Source organism: Salmo salar, chromosome 25 (assembly GCF_965601325.2).
Source record: "Salmo salar chromosome 25, fSalSal1, whole genome shotgun sequence".
Classification (NCBI taxonomy): domain Eukaryota; kingdom Metazoa; phylum Chordata; class Actinopteri; order Salmoniformes; family Salmonidae; genus Salmo; species Salmo salar.
In genome coordinates this window covers 15,703,411-15,722,500 of record NC_138315.1, presented here as the reverse complement: position 1 = coordinate 15,722,500, position 19,090 = coordinate 15,703,411, and the positions used below count along the sequence as shown (strand labels likewise).

General features: G+C 44.2%; 1 protein-coding gene across 6 annotated transcripts in view; it reads right to left on the bottom strand.

The window, feature by feature from the left end:
- LOC106586233 (rap guanine nucleotide exchange factor 4) overlaps positions 1 to 19,090 on the bottom strand; it is a 55,178-nt gene extending 36,088 nt beyond the window's left edge. For 2 of the 6 annotated variants that reach the window (XM_014173279.3, XM_014173280.3), the window contains exons 1-4: positions 18,905 to 19,090; positions 16,308 to 16,450; positions 16,119 to 16,207; positions 15,118 to 15,264 (exon numbers count right to left, since the gene is read on the bottom strand). In XM_014173279.3, coding sequence (XP_014028754.2) covers positions 15,118 to 15,264; positions 16,119 to 16,207; positions 16,308 to 16,450; positions 18,905 to 19,065 — 540 coding nt within the window. In that variant the 5' untranslated portion in view covers positions 19,066 to 19,090. Of the gene's footprint in view, positions 1 to 14,045; positions 14,280 to 15,117; positions 15,265 to 16,118; positions 16,208 to 16,307; positions 16,451 to 18,904 lie in introns of those variants that run through there. The other 4 variants (XM_014173282.3, XM_014173286.3, XM_014173284.3 and 1 more) reach the window with 4 other exon arrangements.

Sequence of the window (19,090 nt, the reverse complement as noted above, 5' to 3'; positions counted from 1 at the left end):
TTTCCGCACAATTTCTACTTAAAATATCAAAAGGATGCAAAAGGCACTCATTTCGTGGAACAATCTATATAACAGCATGCTTTTTCGGTTAATTATTCAATGTACATTAGTACCACAGAAATAAGCCTTCAGGATCAGTTACTGTAAACATGCCCATCTTTCTTTGTTGACAATTAAAGGGCTTGGGCTTGAGAGTAGCACTTAAACTGAGCAACAAATGAGCATTCAGTGCACAGGAGACGCCTCCAACACTTAAATGACCCTACTGAACCAATAAGTGTCTCCCCTGAGGGACTGGCTGGCTGAAGGAGAGAGGGTGGGGTGTGGAGAGACGGTGGGTGGGGTGTTGTTTTAGAAGGGTGTTGTTTTAGATGGGGATTAGTGCTGATGGCAGGAGTGTCAGAAAACACTCCATTTTCACAAAGCTACAGTCTCCCCTCTGTGACCTACTGTACTCTGCACCCGCTTCTATAGGAAGCCTCTCGCTATACAGATGAGGAACAATCATACATCAATGATTCCTTTTGCCAGGGCAGCCATATTATAGTCTACCTGAAATATGCTCGAATGATAATGTATATTTGATTGTTCTTAATCTGTGAAAATGAATTAATCAGCTGACTAAGACACACACCCATATACACCCATATACACACATATATACATATATATATACATACACACACACACACATATACATATATATATATATATATATATATATATCAGCCCATCTTACAACAGTACACAGTTGTGGGACAACTGAAAAATAGACTGTTCTCGACAATGCAATCGACTTGTCCATTTCCCTACTTTCTTGTCACGTGAACCCCTTCATTCTAAACTCAGCAAAAAATAAACGTCCTCTCACTGTCAACTGCGTTTATTTTCAGCAAACTTAACATGTGTAAATATTTGGATGAACATAAGATTCAACAACAGACGAAAACTGAACGAGTTCCACAGACATGTGACTAATAGAAATGGAATCACGTGTCCTTGAACAAAAGGGGGGGGGTCAAAAGTAACAGTCAGTATCTGGTGTGGCCACCAGTTGCATTAAGTACTGCAGTGCATCTCCTCCTCATGGACTGCACTAGATTTGCCCGGTCTTGCTGTGAGATGTTACCCCAGTCTTCCACCAAGGCACCTGCTAGTTCCCGGACATTTCTGGGGGGGGGGGGGGGGATGGCCCTAGCCCTCACCCTCCGATCCAACAGGTCCCAGACGTGCTCAATGGGATTGAGATCCAGGCTCGTCGCTGGCCATGGCAGAACATTGACATTCCTGTCTTGCAGGAAATCACACACAGAATGAGCAGTATGGCTGGTGGCATTGTCATGCTGGAGGGACATGTTAGGATGAGCCTGTAGGAAGGTACCACATGAGTGAGAACGCACAGCGTTGAGATTGCCTGCAATGACAACAAGCTCAGTCCGATGATGCTGTGACACACCGCCCCAGACCATGACGGACCCTCCACCTCAAAATCGATCCTGCTCCAGAGTACAGGCCTCGGTGTAACGCTCATTCCTTCGATGATAAACGCGAATCCGACCATCACCCCTGGTGAGACAAAAGCGCGACTCGTCAGTGAAGAACACTTTTTGTCAGTCTTGTCTGGTCCAGCGACGGTGGGTTTGTGCCCATAGGCGACGTTGTTGCTGGTGATGTCTGGTGAGGACCTGCCTTACAACAGGCCTACAAGCCCTCAGTCCAGCCTCTCTCATCCTATTGCGGACAGTCTGAGCACTGATGGAGGGATTGTGCGTTCCTGGTGTAACTCGGGCAGTTGTTGTTCCCATCCTGTACCTGTCCCGCAGGTGTGATGTTCGGATGTACCGATCCTGTGCAGGTGTTGTTACACGTGGTCTGCCACTGCGAGGACGATCAGCTGTCCGTCCGGTCTCCCTGTAGCGCTGTCTTAGGCGTCTCACAGTACGGACATTGCAATTGGCCACATCTGCAGTCCTCATGCCTCCTTGCAGCATGCCTAAGGCACGTTCACGCAGATGAGCAGGGACCCTGGGCATCTTTATTTTGGTATTTTTCAGAGTCAGTAGAAAGGCATCTTTACTGTCCTAAGTTTTCATAACTGTGAGCTTAATTGCCTACCGTCTGTAAGCTGTTAGTGTCTTAACGACCGTTCCACAGGTGCATGTTCATTAATTGATTATGGTTCATTGAACAAGCATGGGAAACATTGTTTAAAACATTTACAATGAAGATCTGTGAAGTTATTTGGATTTTTACGAATTATCTTTGAAAGACAGGATCCTGAAAAACGTTTCTTTTTTTGCTGAGTTTATTAGTTAGCCCAAATCCCATTAGCAGAGATTCAGCACTGTCATTACAATGAGCACTTTCAACACTCACACGATTATATGTATAGTATCGATTCATTTTTACACACACCAGTTACTGTAGAGTGATCAGGGTTGGAAAAACAACACAATGGTCAAAGCTCTGTAGCATCTGTTGCAGGTAAAGCGGTCACAAAGGGCATGGCTGCTCAAGAAAAACAGTATTTCAATATTTCATAACAACTGAACGATTACGTGGGAAGTTATGCACCTTTCAAAATGATTTTATTCTGTTTTAACCGCAAGTCTCATTCAGTCACACCAGATAGATATCAATTTTACTCATTTGAAAAATGGGAGGCACTACACAACCATCAAACCGTGTGTGTGCAGAGATTTGACGCAATGTGATATGACAGGTCAACAGAGCTTCATTGATGGCCTGCCTGACACACCTACCACAGCATCAAAGGAAGTGTCCTAATCACCATGTCAGATTACCTAGCCAGCCCTACTGTATCACTTCACTGAGAGAGGCTGCCTGCCCGCTGTCCATTAGGAGTAGTATTAAGGCTAGATGAGATTGAGGAGATATAGGACTACATGCTAAAACCTATCCATCCCACAGTGTTAGACTGGTGCAAACGTCAGTAGATCATCCAGAAGATGTTAAGAACTTGTTTCCACATTAAAGGGTCATTTGTTTGAATTATCTATAGCCAAATGTAAATAAAAATAAAACGTTTCCTATTGGGTTAACATAGAAGGGTCACAGTCACTGATGCCCCCCCAACAAAGCAGAGTCAACAGGATTGGTAATCCCTGTTCAAAGTAAAGGCAGTCTATGGAGATAATCCCTGTCAAGAAGTCCTTGAAGACAGTTTTACAACTAGGCAACAGCCAAAACAATGGCTTAAGTCAAACGCTTCACTCTTTATCTGATATTACTTTTACCAGATAATGAAACAGTTTGTGATCCCGTTATAGCAGTGATCTTAGGAGGTTGTGATAAGAAGCATTGTTAGCGTGGAATGGAAGGATTTAAAAGCATACACAGGGATTTTTTGGTGTTCTGTTCTCTGAACTGGAGGACATGTTGGGACCAGATCAGGAAGTTACCTGGGATTTGAATCTGAAAGAAGAATCGTGAATTACTGTGGTGGAGAGAATCCAATGCACAAACCTGGATTACATAAATAAAAGCTACTACTGTATCATATAGTGCCAAAAACTCTTCTATGCAATTAAATAAAGACCCAAGTATAAACACAGGCCCAAAACACCCCATATCTATATAATAATACACTCATAATAACAGGAGTGCAACTATTCCTCTGTGACTCATCTTAAACATCACTTATCCCATCATACAAACCGAGGCTTTATCAACGCAATGACAGCAGTGTCTATTCGCTTTCTCTCTGTCAGGGCAGCTACTATCTGATCTGCCTCAACCACTCTGATACACACGGTTGTTCACACACACAGGCTCTGCTCCACCTCTCCAACCATTGTGGCTTCTCTATGTTACTAATTCTACAAACGCATGCTTCAAATATTGTCACGGTTGTCGTAGGATGAAGCGGACCAAAGTGCAGCGTGATTATCATTCCACATATTTGATTGAACTGTGAAACTATGCAATACATACAAAATAAACTGAATGAACAAAAACAACAAACCGTGATGAAGAGTTAACATACACTTACTCAAAATCACTAAACAGAAAACAACTACCCACAAACACAGGTGGGAAAAGGCTGCCTAAGTATGATTCCCAATCAGAGACAACGATAGACAGCTGCCTCTGATTAGGAACCATACTCGGCCAAAACAAAGAAATACATCACATAGAATGCCCACCCCACACCCTGACCTAACAAAATAGAGAAATAAAACGGCTCTCTCAGGTCAGGGCGTGACAGTACCCCCCCTCCCCCCCCAAAGGTGCAGACTCCCGGCCGCAAACCTGAACCTATAGGGGAGGGTCCGGGTGGGCATCTACTCATGGTGGCGGCTCCGGTTCGGGGCGTAGCCCCCGCTCTGCCCGCTGATCCCTCCGCTTTTGTGTCACCGGACCCTGGATCGTCGCCAAAGGACCCGGACCGTGGATCATCACCGGAGGTTCCGGACTGCGGGTCGTCTCAGGAGGTTCCGGACTGCGGGCCGTCTCAGGAGGTTCCGGATTGCGGGCCGTTGCTGCAGGGTCCATGCTGGGGATCATCACTGCAGGCTCTGGGCCATGGATCATCACTGGAGGCTTCATGCCATGGATCATCCCTACATGCTCCGGGCCATGAATCATCCCTACAGGCTCCTGGCCATGAATCATCCCTACAGGCTTCTTGCCATGGCTCATCACTGAGGCTTCATGCCATGGATCATCACTGGAGGCTTTGGACCATGGATCATCACTGGAGGCTTCGGACCATGGATCATCTCTGGAGGCTTCTTTCGTGGAGCTGGAACAGGTCTCACCGGACTAGGGAACGTCGCTGGAAGCTCTGGACTGGGAACTGTCGCCGGAAGCTCTGGACTGGGAATGCGCACTGGAGGCCTGATGCGTGGGGCTGGCACAGGTGGCGCCAGACTGGTAACACGCACCTCAGGGCGAGTGCGGGGAGCAGGAACATGGCGTACCAGGCTGGATAGACTCACTGGAGGCCGGGTACGTGAAGCAGGCACAGGATATACTGGGCCGTGGAGGCGCACTGGAGGTCTCGAGCATAGAGCTGGCACAACCCGTCCTGGCTGGATGCTTACTTTTGCCCGGCAAATGCAGGGCGCTGGCACAGGACGCACTGGGCTGTGAATACGCACTGGCGACACAGTGCGCAGAGCCGGCGCAGGATATCCTGGACCGAGAAGACGAACTGGAGACCAGGAGCGCTGAGCTGGCACCACCCTTCCTGGCTGAATGCTCAACCTAGCTCGGCAAAAGCGGGGCGCGGGCACAGATCGCACCGGGCTGTGAATGCGCACTGGCGACACAGTGCGCATCATCGCATAACACGGTGCTTGCTTAGTCACTCGCTCCCCACGGTAAGCACGGGGAGTTGGCTCAGGTCTCCACCCTGACTCTGCCAATCTCCCCGTGTGCCCCCCCCCCCCCCCAAAAAAAAACATTATTGGGGCTGCCTCTCGGGCTTCCATTGTTGCCATGATAGTGCCTCATATATTCGCCGTTCATCTCTCGCAGCCTCCATCTGCTCCCTTGACCGGCGATATTCCCCGGCCTGCCTCCAGGGTCCTCTCCCGTCCAGGATTTCCTCCCATGTCCATTTGTCCTGCTGACCACGCTGCTTGGTCCTTTGGTGGTGGAAGATTCTGTCACGGTTGTCGTAGGATGAAGCGGACCAAAGTGCAGCGTGATTATCGTTCCACATATTTTATTAAACTGTGAAACTATGCAATACATACAAAATAAACTGAATGAACAAAAACAACAAACCGTGACGAAGAGTTAACATACACTTACTCAAAATCACTAAACAGAAAACAACCACCCACAAACACAGGTGGGAAAAGGCTGCCTAAGTATGATTCCCAATCAGAGACTACGATAGACAGCTGCCTCTGATTAGGAACCATACTCGGCCAAAACAAAGAAATACATCACATAGAATGCCCACCCCACACCCTGACCTAACAAAATAGAGAAATAAAACAGCTCTCAGGTCAGGGCATGACAAATATACTAAAACACTTCTAAAATAACATTATCCATTTGTCAAAACATACAGTAACATTTCTAAAATAATGCTGACATGCATTGAACATATATCAGTGATCATATGTATGGCATGGGATCTACAGTAATACTGGATTTTAAAATCAAAGTCTTGAAATACAAAAATATGACAACTTGTCACATTACTAAATTCACAGCTCATGTTCTCGCTCCTCTGCACATTGTGCGCTCTGAGCATCATTATGCATGGATGTTGTATGTTGAATAATTCATCCCAGATGACATAACATATATCATACAAACTACTGCCTGCTCTCAAGACATTTCCTTAACTAGTCCATACCCTCCACTGTCTGGCAGACTTCAGGCCGCTTCGAAAACTATTTGGGGAAGCAGCATAAGCCTTTCAGCAAAGAGACATTTCATGCAAACTTTTCCAAAACATTATAGCTTAAGTTATAGTCATAAGTTAAGCATGCTTATCCTTGTGATAGGTTTCTGTAGAAGTCAAAAGACACATTATTCAAAATGTGTAGTTTGTTATAATGTATTAATTGTCTAGAAGTGTATCCCATTTCTAAACTCCTTGTGATAGGTTTCTGTAGAAGTCAAAAGACACATTCAAAATGTGTCATTTATTAAAAATGTATTAATTGCCTAGAAGTTTATCCCATTTCTAAACTCCACATTAGCATTACACAAAGGTTTGATAAAGCAAGACTCACCTACACGTGTTCCCAGTCTAGTTATCTTCATGAGATGATTCTACACTCCCAGTAGTAGAATCCACCTTTCAGAGTCCCTGTGTCAGTAACTGGTCTGAATTCCCTCACATCCCCTGGTTGTCAGTGTGGTCCAGTCCTGGTGCCCCAGCCTTCATCCCTCTCTCAGAGCAGAGTGAGTTGAACCCAGCCTGCCTGTGCCCAGTAGAGTCCCTGCCTCCCAGCCAGTTGATTTCCCACATGAAGCAGTTGCTAGGCGATCACTCCACTCCTCCAATCACCATGCACTCATGAGCGGACGCTCTCTCCGTTGCAGCGGCACACAGCTACACTACACTACACGCAGCGCAGACACAGTTGGAACTTGCTCATGTGGTCCCAAAAGGCAGGGACATAGGGGGGTTTTGCTGTATTATTTAAACCATTAAGTCGTGTTTACACAGAACACAGATATGTATTTGAAGTGCTCCCCTGTCTTGAAAATAATACAAAGTTAATACATAACACTGGAACAACGGTTTGGGAGAACACTCAGCATAGTTTTACAAAAGGATACCAACAATTTGTGTCATCTTCCATGCAGTTACCTACCCTTCAATGTTACACCTTCAACAGCACCCATGTCGCCATTTCCCAAGCAGGGCATTCATGAAATTAATTATTCAAAATTGCATGTTCATACCTACAGTTGGAAGGAAATGAATCTGACAGTCTTGTATTGTCCAGGCACACTGGGCCTACAGCAAGTTATTACGTGACATTACATCCAGAACAAAGCAGAAAGCCAACTGGAGTAATAGCTTTTTGGACTCCGATCGCTCTTGGCCTCCGATTCTTCAGGGGCGACAAGGAGCCATAAAACAAACATCCTTTTTGATGCCCTGAATACTTTCTCCTTTATTTAGTGAGTTCTGACCCTAAAATGTTCCGTACATTCAGTACTCCGGGTTCTATTTCTTAGCCTCTCTTCATTTCATCGAGGTCAGTAGGCAGATGGAATCTTTGACCTTCCAACTGATTACAGCCACACAGGCCTCCAGCTTTTTAACTCTGGCCTTGTAGCCAAACAGACAAATAAGTGTTTTTGACAACATTGTTACGTGGGTAAATCCATTTGAATTCAATCACTTTTTGACTGCATCCTTTTTTACTGAAACAAACAACTTTCCATACATGTTTGCCCATGGAAGAAATGGTCAGAAAGTGACTTTTTGGACCTGAACGCCAAAACATTCAAGAGATAAAGGTGCCCAAAGTTGACCCATTTTGCAAACCCCACCACACCATGAGACATCCATGTCTTCATCACTGGAAAAGAGAAATGGTTGAGTTTAATTATATTTAAAAACTTACAAACAGGATTGTCAAACTATTTTATAATAATTCAGATTTTGTTTTCCCTTTAAAGGGGCAGTTGCTTCATCCATTTTTGGACTTCCAAATGAATGAAATGTACCCATTGCCTCATGAGCTTTGTTCAACTGTCATCAGAACCCAAAATATAAGCTTGTTTCACTCTAATGTTTATCAACAAAGTAAATGTAAAAAACTATTTTAGCCTAAAAAAACATGGCTAAAATGCTAATTTTGATTTCATGGATAGTCAGTCCATGTATCCATAGCTCTGTCCGTGAATTTGAGAGTGGTTACATATCTCCAGCCCTATCGCTTCAGCTTTTTTACTGAAACAGGCATGGGGAGTACACTTTGTTATTGTTTCAACTGCTGACTGCGACTTTAAAGTCAATTATCTAAAAACATGTGCAAGCCGATTTTCGTTCATGTTTGCATGAGTTCTAGCTGAGGTTTTTGTGTTCTGCCCACCATCGGTTGAGACACAACATGTTTATAAGCTTTTAAAATGATATCAATCTCAACCGTTTCTCTTTTCCAGAGATTAATACATGGATGTCTCATGTTATGGTGGGGTATGCAAAATGGGTCAACTTTGAGCACATTGAATGTTTTGGCATTCAGGCGTATTCAGCACTTCTACAATGGGCAAATATGTATGGAAGGTTAGATTTACCCAGGTTGTAAATATGTTAGTATCTGAGGGCTGACCACTGCAAAAAAATATATCAAAGATTAAAGTAATAATTGGAGGACAATGGAGAAGGGCCAGCCACACTCCGTGCCATAGGGGGAACTCCCCCCCCCACTACTGCAGTGAGGTAGTAATAACGAATGTCAATTTATTGGTGTGACAGGAAGAACAGACCAAAGCCCCAGGGTGTGAACAGTATTGCCAGTGTTGCATAACTGCTCAACTGCAGCCAAGTTAACCCTGAATCAGCTAAAAGAGAGACAGTAAAATTGGAGAGAAGTGTCTGTGTGAAATGGCCACTCTGTCAGTTGGTTTGGAGTGAAACAGGGGGAGAGGCAAGGAGATGAGCAGGTGCAGATGCATGTGTGTTAGTGGAGGAGCTCTGGTAAATGTGGACACCTCATATCCAGCCGCTGAGCCGCACAGGTCTGTCACGGCTGCTTTGGGGAAACAGAAGAATCCTGAATTGATTGGACAAAGATGACATATATAATCATGTAATTGTAAATCACAACTTGTTTTTGGTTTTCAGTGGGCCAAAATTCACACTTTGATCGGTGACCCAAGCCTGGCCTGTCTAAATTGGTTTAGTACACTTTCAGTCAGCTTTAGACAAACGCTCTGGGAGGTTACAATAATGTGTTTGTAAAAGATTGGGAACGTGGCATGACAGGGAACACAAAGCTCGATTTTGAACAGTTCTGTCCAGACTTTGTTTGTGACAAAGTAATTTATTAGATAAGGTTGGGTTACATCCACATTTTCAGAGACTGAAATAGTGCATGATGAATTGTGAAGTCTACAATGCAGTAAATAATGGACCATTGTGAATAAACAAAATTAGTAATTCTATGTCCTCAATTTCTATTCTCCTCATGTAATAACAGTGCATGGATATTCAATTCACATAGCCCTGACTACACCACTAAGTGCAAAAACAATGAAATGCAACCAAGAAAACTGAGAGAGTGACAGATTTAGCAATTCTCCTCTCTACACATCATCCACTGGAGTGTGTGTGAGAGAGCGTGAGTGAGAGAGTGAGAGAGTGAGTGAGCGCAATGAATGTGCACATCTGATGGTGAATATACAGATGATGTAATCCCTTTGATCACTTATGGTTCCATCTGATTGAACAAAAATCAGCCATGAAAAGCTGATTCTCTTCCTGGTTGAAAATCATTGTTCTAACGTTTTTAACTATACAACGACTGCGAGAACAGATAAGGAGATAAATAGAAGTGTTGTTGATACAATAATCTCAGTGCTCTTTACTTGTGTGTATATGCACTGTTCTCTGGGAAGGACTTGGGTCTGCCGGCCTTTAGATGTAGCGCGCACACACACGCACACTTGCCACTGGTCTTACACTGCCTATGTATGCAGATGACTCCACACTTTACAGGTCAGCACCCAAAGCCAGTGAGCTCAAAGTGGTCGCCCACCACCCCACCCACTGTCCTGCCTCCAACAGAGCCTCGCCTCAACACTGCATGGGCTTGCCCGTCATGCACAAACGCTAACTAGGCATGCCTTTGAACACTGTCGCTCCACTACCCTACAGCACAGATGTACAGCGAATAATATAACAGAAAAGTGGGCTACAATAAAATCCTGGGTATGAAAGTGAATCCTATGTGCACCACAAGCACACAGAACAGAGACAGGGATCTGCTGGCTAGAGGCTACTGATCTAGATCGTGCTGTCATGCAAGAAAGCAAAGCACAAATCGCAATTGTGTTGTTTCATTCTCGATGACCGACGGAAGCAGAGAACAAAGTATAGGGTAAGTTGATGATCAGGTCATTGGAGCCTCAGCCAGTGTTCCTGTGTGTGCAGAGCACAGCCCATGTCTGATCTGTTAAATAAACAAGCACATGCCTGCCTCTCCCAATAACATAAGCCAGACTTGGATGTGAGGGGGGGGAGCCATGCCTGATAGCAGCGACAGTTGACATTGTTGTTGAAGGCGGGAGTCAGGGGAGTAGAGAAAACCAACATTGCATGTTCCAGCAACATTTCTGTGACTGCCACCACCTTCAGTGTCAAGCTGAGCGGGACAGTATATCAAACCGTAATCACAAATGGTTTGTGTCCCATTCGCCTCAGCATGAACGGATGCAACGCTTTTGAAGAAGATTGACGGAGCAAAAATGTTCAAACGGGGAGCAAAGGCCATCAGTAGAAATACTTGTATAAAGGTATTTGAAGTGAAAATCCACATACTGCCTGGACTTTTTTTTGGTGATGTTTTGAATTCAGAGACTGGAAGAAAAGTGTGTTCTGAATACTTAACATGGCAGCCATGAATAAATAATAGTCAGCCTATTCAGGCTGTGCTGTTCTCAGTCTGTAGGGGTGTTGAGGCCAAGGCTTTCTGCAGGGAGAGAGATCTCAGATGTGTGGGTGGAGTTGTGTGTGTGTGTGTGTGTGTGTTCGTTCATGCGTGTCAAGGCCCTCCCTTACCCTAAGCATCTTGTTCCTCGGGGGATGGACCTTGGGTTAGGACAACTCCGGTCAGCATCACCTCAACGTGACCTCTCTCTCTCTCTCTCTCTCACACATATCTGTCTGTTCATCAACTCCCAAAGGAGCTACTCCTAATGGAACTACTACTCTTTGTTTCTTCAGACAAATCATTAAATACAGCTAATACGCTGCTCAATCATTTTTAAGTCATGGCTTGAGGGAGACCATTTGCCTTTTAATGAGCTTTGTGTTTGACTCAATCACAACAACAAAAAAATAACACACAATGTCAAGTCAGGTTGCCTATGCCGCTGGTAGTTAGTCTGCATTTACAATCAATTACAGCACAGTACAAGAGAGATATCGTAAACAGGCAGGGTATAAACAACTAAGAAAACGAAGAATTTATACAGCCCTGTGCTGCTAGTAAAAGGATATCAGGAGCACTTTCTGAATTGCGGCATGTCTGACAGAAATAAATGGGCACCCCTGGACCGTCTCAAACCAGGGCTCCACAGGAAAGCACAAGCAGGGCTGAATATTCCTATAACAAGATGTGTCTAGCACCTTGACACATAGGAGAGAGGAGATTCTCAAAAGAACTGAAAGGGATGAACTCAATCTGGTTTCAATCTATGTTCTGTGAACGTGAGCAAAATGCTGAGTGACAGCATACAGTATTGAACCCAAAGTCGTATAGGGCCATATGACAGACACGCTGACAACATAATTCATTTAAAGCTTGTCAACGGGAAAGCTCACAGCGTTCACTTTTGATCGCCGTTCAGTCATTCACAGCTTGTGGGACATAGCTAACTCAGCATGTCAAGCAACAAAGTCATGATGGAGTGATGTTTTGCTGAACCCAAGGTCTGTCATTGGCATTGGCTGGAGTGGCTAGAGCAAAGGAGATTGCTATCACTGAACACTATTTAGAGCAATTAAAGACATGCTCCGGTACTTTGGTGACTAAGAAAGTATTTTCAAACCTCCAGCTTTGGGCTGGGTGTGTCAATGTGTAGTTCATACATGATTAATCTATTAGCAGAATTACTGTCTTACCTCAAGTAGCCACAAAATAGTTTTCTTGAAGCTGTGCCATGGCATTTTCCCTACATTTCCCGGGAAATTTAGGGAAAATGGCGTGGCACAGCTTCAAGTCGAGTTCTAGGTCCTAATCCAGGCACTTGTCATCTCCCGTCTGGATTACTGCAACTCACTGTTGGCTGGGCTCCCTGCCTGTGCCATTAAACCCCTACAACTCATCCAGAACGCCGCAGCCCGTCTGGTGTTCAACCTTCCCAAGTTCTCTCACGTCACCCCGCTCCTCCGCTCTCTCCACTGGCTTCCAGTTGAAGCTCGCATCCGCTACAAGACCATGGTGCTTGCCTACGGAGCCGTGAGGGGAACGGCACCTCCGTACCGTCAGGCTCTGATCAGTCCCTACACCCAAACGAGGGCACTGCGCTCATCCACCTCTGGCCTGCTCGCCCCCCTACCTCTGAGGAAGCACAGTTCCCGCTCAGCCAAGTCAAAACTGTTCGCTGCTCTGGCACCCCTATGGTGGAACAAGCTCCCTCACGACGCCAGGACAGCGGAGTCAATCACCACCTTCCGGAGACACCTGAAACCCCACCTCTTTAAGGAATACCTGGGATAGGATAAAGTAATCCTTCTAACCCCCCCCCCAAAAAAAGATTTAGATGCACTATTGTGAAGTGGTTGTTCCACTGGATATCATAAAGTGAATGCACCAATTTGTAAGTCGCTCTGGATAAGAGCGTCTGCTAAATGACTTAAATGTAAATGTAAATGTAATGTAGCCAATGAGCTTAAGCCCCTCGCATTTTAGTGACAGCTAGCAAGAAGCCTCCCAGCGTTATCCAATGAGGTTGCAGGGCCGGGCCCAACAGCTTAGTGGACGAGAGAGAAAGAGAGAGGGATGAGAGAGAGAAAGAGAGAGAGAGAAGGGAATGACGTGGTGCACATATCTGCACGTGACATAGTACGCAATTTTGGGGGACCACTTATGGCTCATGAGTACTATTTTCCGAATTACTGGCTCAAAGGTATACAAAAGTACCAGATCATCTCTTTAAGCATGGAGCTGTGAGCTCCTACCTCCAATGACTAGGCTGTTTTAGTAATAGGAAATAGTCAACGAAACAAAACATTTACATCATAGCGGGGGAGATGCAGACATCTCTAGACACTAAAGAATGTTCGTAAAGAATGTCCGACATTGCTCGTCCTAATATTTATATATCTTAATTCCATTCTTTTACTTTTAGATTTGTGTGTATTGTTGTGACTTGTTAGATACTACTGCACTGTTGGAGCTAGGAACACAAACATTTCACTATACCTGCAATAACGTCAGCTAAATATGTGTATGTGACCAATCAGATTTGATAACAGCCAAAAATGTATGCCGAGACAAGCTGTTGTTTCACCATCACTAACATCACAAGCTTCCTTCCCATTTGAAAAGTTTGAACTCATCAAACAAGTAGATTCATCCGTAGATATCATTGTAAAGCGGAAATAGTTTCAAATGAAAATCCCTTGAACATAACGACATGGTCATCCAAAGTCCTGAGCGGAAACCATCTTCAAATCAAACTGAAAGCTATATAGTCGGTCATTATATCACTCAGTACTCCTTTTATTCCTGCTCTAAAAAGCTAACTGCAACCGTGGGTAGAAGATATCTGAAGACGGAACAAAAACATGCCCTATCAATGAAGCATAAGCAAATGTAAAATGATAATGTTCCTGCCTCGCAGTTAAAAGCCTTTTTCGGTAGGCTCACCTCAGACCAACCTTTCAGAAGAACTTATTCTCTGGATAGAGAGAGTAGTATTTCCATGTGGTTGTCCACAGCCTAAACACAGTAGGCTACATCCAGACAAGGCTCAGGTTCCAGTTCAAGTGAGGAGGACCAGCGAGTGACATACAGTCCATAGCTTTAACACTAACAGCCCCCTGCCTGCCCTCTGCTCTCAGAGGAAACCAGCTCTCTCACTCAGGAAGCCAGTGTAGTGGCTCCACCAGGACAGACAGGGGCCTCTGGACAGTGTGGCACCTCCATCCCGGCCAACTCAGTGCTTAGTACCTTCCTGTACTGCTGGGGGGTTGGGGTAGGGGAGAGAGGAGCTCAGTGGGGCAGGAAGGGACACAGTGGCAAGGGATATAACTGTCTAACCTGCTGCGGAGACATTCAGATATCATTACTGCTCTTCAAAAAAATAATTTCCCATGGAATTATTATGCCCTGAGTACAAGGAACAATGTTCCGCAGATATGGGCAAAGAATCTTCGCAGGGGTACTATTTTTCCTAGACTAATTGAAGAGGAGAATGGCTCCAAATGTTGACTTAAATGATGAAGCGAGCGATCTAACCACAATCCTCAATGTATCCACACAATATGAAGAAGTGCACAGAATCTCTATAACACTGCACTTCCCCCTAGTGGTCAAAAGGTCTAATGAAACTTTAAACAGATGCTTTCGTGAACTACCACTAAAGAAATACTATCCCAATTAAAATATATATAAAAAAAAGGCTATTTCTTGTGGTCTACTTTAAGCATTCATGTCCTGCTCATGTGATCTATACACAGTGTATAAACACAAGTAAAAACCAATGCCTCAGAGACACACCTCAAAGGGTAAACAACTTACCAACAATTCTGCACGCTCACTTCTGCAAAGATCAAAGAAAATGCCAGAATATAGAAGCCCCACAAAGCCTCATTATTTTCAGCGTGGGTATTATCAGTCCACTGATACTTAACTACAGCTACTATCTAGGTAAGTCATACTGGACGGTGTATTGAAAGCATGAATCCACAATAGCGAGGAGTACTGCAGAGGTGCTTACCTCCCACAGAGACTTGAACTCCCTCTGGTCGATGCGGAGGAGTTCACTGAATTCCCGGGTAACAATGGTGGCGTGCCGAGGGGTGTTATCCAGGATCGACTCCCCAAACGCTGTCCCAATCCCCAGAGTGCAAATCGTAACCGCATCCTACAAGAGACACCAAAAAGCATCTCTTCTTGGATGGTTCCTGGTTGTTTTCAATAGGAGGAGACAGGGAGGAAGTAGGGAGGACTACGCTAATCAAATGTGTTTATTCCCTTAAAAAATGGGCCTCATTGAGAGGCACTCAAAGTGCTAGGTACGGGCAGTGATCAGATCACGCCCAACGGTGGGGCGCAATCTAGCAGCACTGAACACTTGCATTAGACAAAGAGCTTCTAAAATCACTCCAATCAACACAGGGCCAGGCAGACTTGGACATACGGGTCACTGGTAATGATAGGAAAAGACTCCTGGTGTTCCCAAGGTTAGCAATCTCAAATCATTGTGAAGTAGAGTGCCCTTTCTAGTTGGCTCTTCAGATGAGCTCCAGGGTTAATGTGCATCTTGATCTCCTCATGCACATGCTACAGAGCAGTTCATCCTTTTTGACGCGAGAGGAGACTAATAGAACTAAAGGTAGGCTTATTGGAAAGATTTTCGCCAATCTCAGGCAATACATAAGGAATACCAATGATTTTTTGGGCAGGAAAGTGGACACACCTCTGATATGCCTATCTTATTTGGTATTTAACGATTGTATGAAAAAATATGAAGATTAGCTATAGGGCAATTTATTTTTGGAACCAACGAATCGATTGGATACGGGGCGAGTGACTTATATTGTACAGGAAAGTAATTCACAGTAAGTCAGGGAAGTGGTTTTAATATGCCATTTCGTTTTGCAATCTTGTTCATTTGCAATATTTTACGCCATCGACTGTTTATGGCATCTACTCAATAAATACTATTGCTTTTCATTAAAAGGGGGTATAATTACAGGCATAGTCAACTGATCTTACCTGATGATTTGCTGTCTCTGACACTTTGACATCAAGTGAGCCAGAGAGGACAGCATACCAGCTGGTACCAATATCTCCTTGACGATATACTACAGAAGAAAATAGATGATGTGAGAACATATTTTTAGATATGCACAGAGTAAGAGTCTTGCTAACATACTGGTCTTTGAACATAATTGCAGGACTTACATGTGACGCCTCTCTCCAGACATTCGTAATATCCACACAGGCATATCTGTTGTAGGAGGCTAGGGTGGAACCCCTCAAAGGCCTTCACACGTTTCAGCCTGGTCAGTATGATGTCCACATCTTCCCCAGAGCGCTCAGCGGGTCTGAACGGAGAGGAAATGTCCTATCAGTCAGTTATTCAGCACAACATTAGAGAATTAGGAAAATAACCCTGTGTGACGCTGAGCACTGGCGAGCTCCTGTCACCTTAAACGTTCCACTCCGTTCATATCCTCTCGTTTAGTGCCAAAAAACAGATTGCAAATGTCTGCTAATGTTTGTTCATGTTGCTAACGTTTTCAAGCATTTTCCTATATCTGTATCGTTAAAAGTGACTTTATGCCCTGATATGTTCAAATGTATTATGTATTGGCCATTGATATTGAAACGAGTGAAAAGGATGCATTATTAAGTGAGAAATTCATGTTAATTGATGAAATAGGCCTACCTGTTTAGGTGCATTTTGGAATATCCCAGATGGGTTTGGGCATTTAACCTGTTCAGGGTGCTCTTTTAAGGAGGGCTGGAGTGATATGTTATCCCAGTGTTCTCTAAGCCTCGTCCGGGTTTGGCCGGTGTAGGCCGTCATTGTAAATAAGAACGTGTTCACTACAACTATTTTCCATGTGATTCTGTCTGACTCCTGATGCTTCACACCCATTGACAAGACCTTGTAGGGTCCACTATCTTACCTTCACATGACTTTGTGGAGTCACTTGCCACAGTAAAAGCGGCAGAATATTTCACCGAGCTATAGCCTGGGGGTGAAGTGTGCAAAAAAATAAAAACATTCTGACACACTTTCAACTCTCTGACGTTGAGATAACTTCTCCCCACACTGATAAAGTGTAACAAGATGCCTGGAGGCAGATTCAGAAAGATACTTCCTAAATGTGAGGACACAGTTGCATATTCAGCTATTCCCATTTCCTGTCATTCCCTCCCGAAACAGCGCCAAATTGTATCATGTGAGTTAAAACTTTTCATCATGACATATTATGGCTGCTTATTCTGTAACCTACTAGCCAACCATTGTATCACATAACACATATTTGTGAGACTACCTGTCTTGGTAGTTGGTATAGGCATTTTTCTTCCTGTTACGTTAATGCAAGAGTAGATCAATTAAAATATGAAATGCTATATTTAGCCATTCACATTGTATTTGCGCTTACATTTGGTGTGGAAAGTGACAGACGAATTTACAATTATACAACCAACCAAAATCTAGTCAAAAAGTCTGTGCTGTAAATGTCAAACATCTACATCATAAGGTGAGCCATGTTTGCCTGCAGGTGACGATAAGCCACACCAAAAGCAACTCGTTTAAGCTGCGCTGCCTAATGTACCTAGTACGCTCTACAGTGACAAAGGGACATTTACTGTGTAAACACATTTGGCAAGCGAGTCACACGGCCGTGTGGCTAATGCACTCTCTCTCTCGTGGAGGTGAAAGTGCCCAATGGAGAGACCACAGAGGAGGTTTCCCTGGCGCGCTGGGGCCTCTCTCCTTCCGTTCTCCTGCAGCCTTATCCACAGCTCAGTAATCAGAGCAGCTGCCTGAGGGCCAACCATGTCTGCCCCCGCCTTATCTCTCTGTGTTAGAAATAATCTTTCAGACAGGTAGCTTTGTATCATGTTACTCTGGGCAAAGCTAGAATGGCAAGTTTAAAGCTCTAGAGCAAATCAACAGTGAAACAGCACAACCGCTCACCTGTATCACCTAATAGCTGATGCAATACATATCCTTTCTATTTTTCCTGACAGGTTCTTCACCTTTACAATGCTGTTCCATCACATAGTCCAGGAGGTATTCACTTACATTTACAAATCTCACTTGATTATAAGAATCAAATGAGTCATGTATTTCCGACCAAAGGTTATAATCTGCGTGAAGAGTAGTGGAGTAGTAGTAGGAAACATTGATTTGTAAAGGGACGATCCCATGGTCAAGTGACCATCATGGCGAGACCTGCTGTATCAGTCCTAAATATAGTACGATCATTCAACACTCAATGACTGATATTTCCATCTAAATCATTTACCCAGTAGCGCTCCCTAGTCACTCAACTGACTTAATGGAGTGCACAAACAGTTGGGACCTTAGCAGTTTGTAAACTGGTTCTTGTCGATCTCCTTGTGACATTTGATGTAAACTACTGGCCCACTATTTATTTCAGAATCATCAGCTAGTACTGCAATATGCTAATGAGAACTGAATGAACATCCACGCTGAGTCCGTACATATCTGTTTAAGAATAAATGGGCTGGAAGTATAAAATAAAAACGGAGCCTAGAGCAGTGTATCAGACGACATATTTGTGAAGACAATTTATAAAGGCAGAAACCAAGCGATATTAACTGCTGCGCTGGCTAACTACGTATAAAATTCACTAGTTCGGCAACATATGGCAATGTGGAGGATAACCTAGTTTTGTAAGGCAAGTAAACACAGCCTTCACTGGTCCCATTGGAAGGAAATGCCTACAAATAAATTGAGTATTGTGAAAAGTGAGAAGTTGGTTTCCAAAAAATATTTGAAAGAAATGTGAAATTACCTTTTATCAAGGCAAATAATCCATTCTGCAGACGCAGAGGAATGGCCAGTGTGCGCTGCTACCATTTTCGGCGAGATCATAGACTTGGTGAAATAAAGACTTCCATTATAGAACAGGAGCGAAAGGGGCATATAGACCAATAAAAAGAGGTGCTGATGCATCGCTGAATTGAACCGTCCCCTGTTC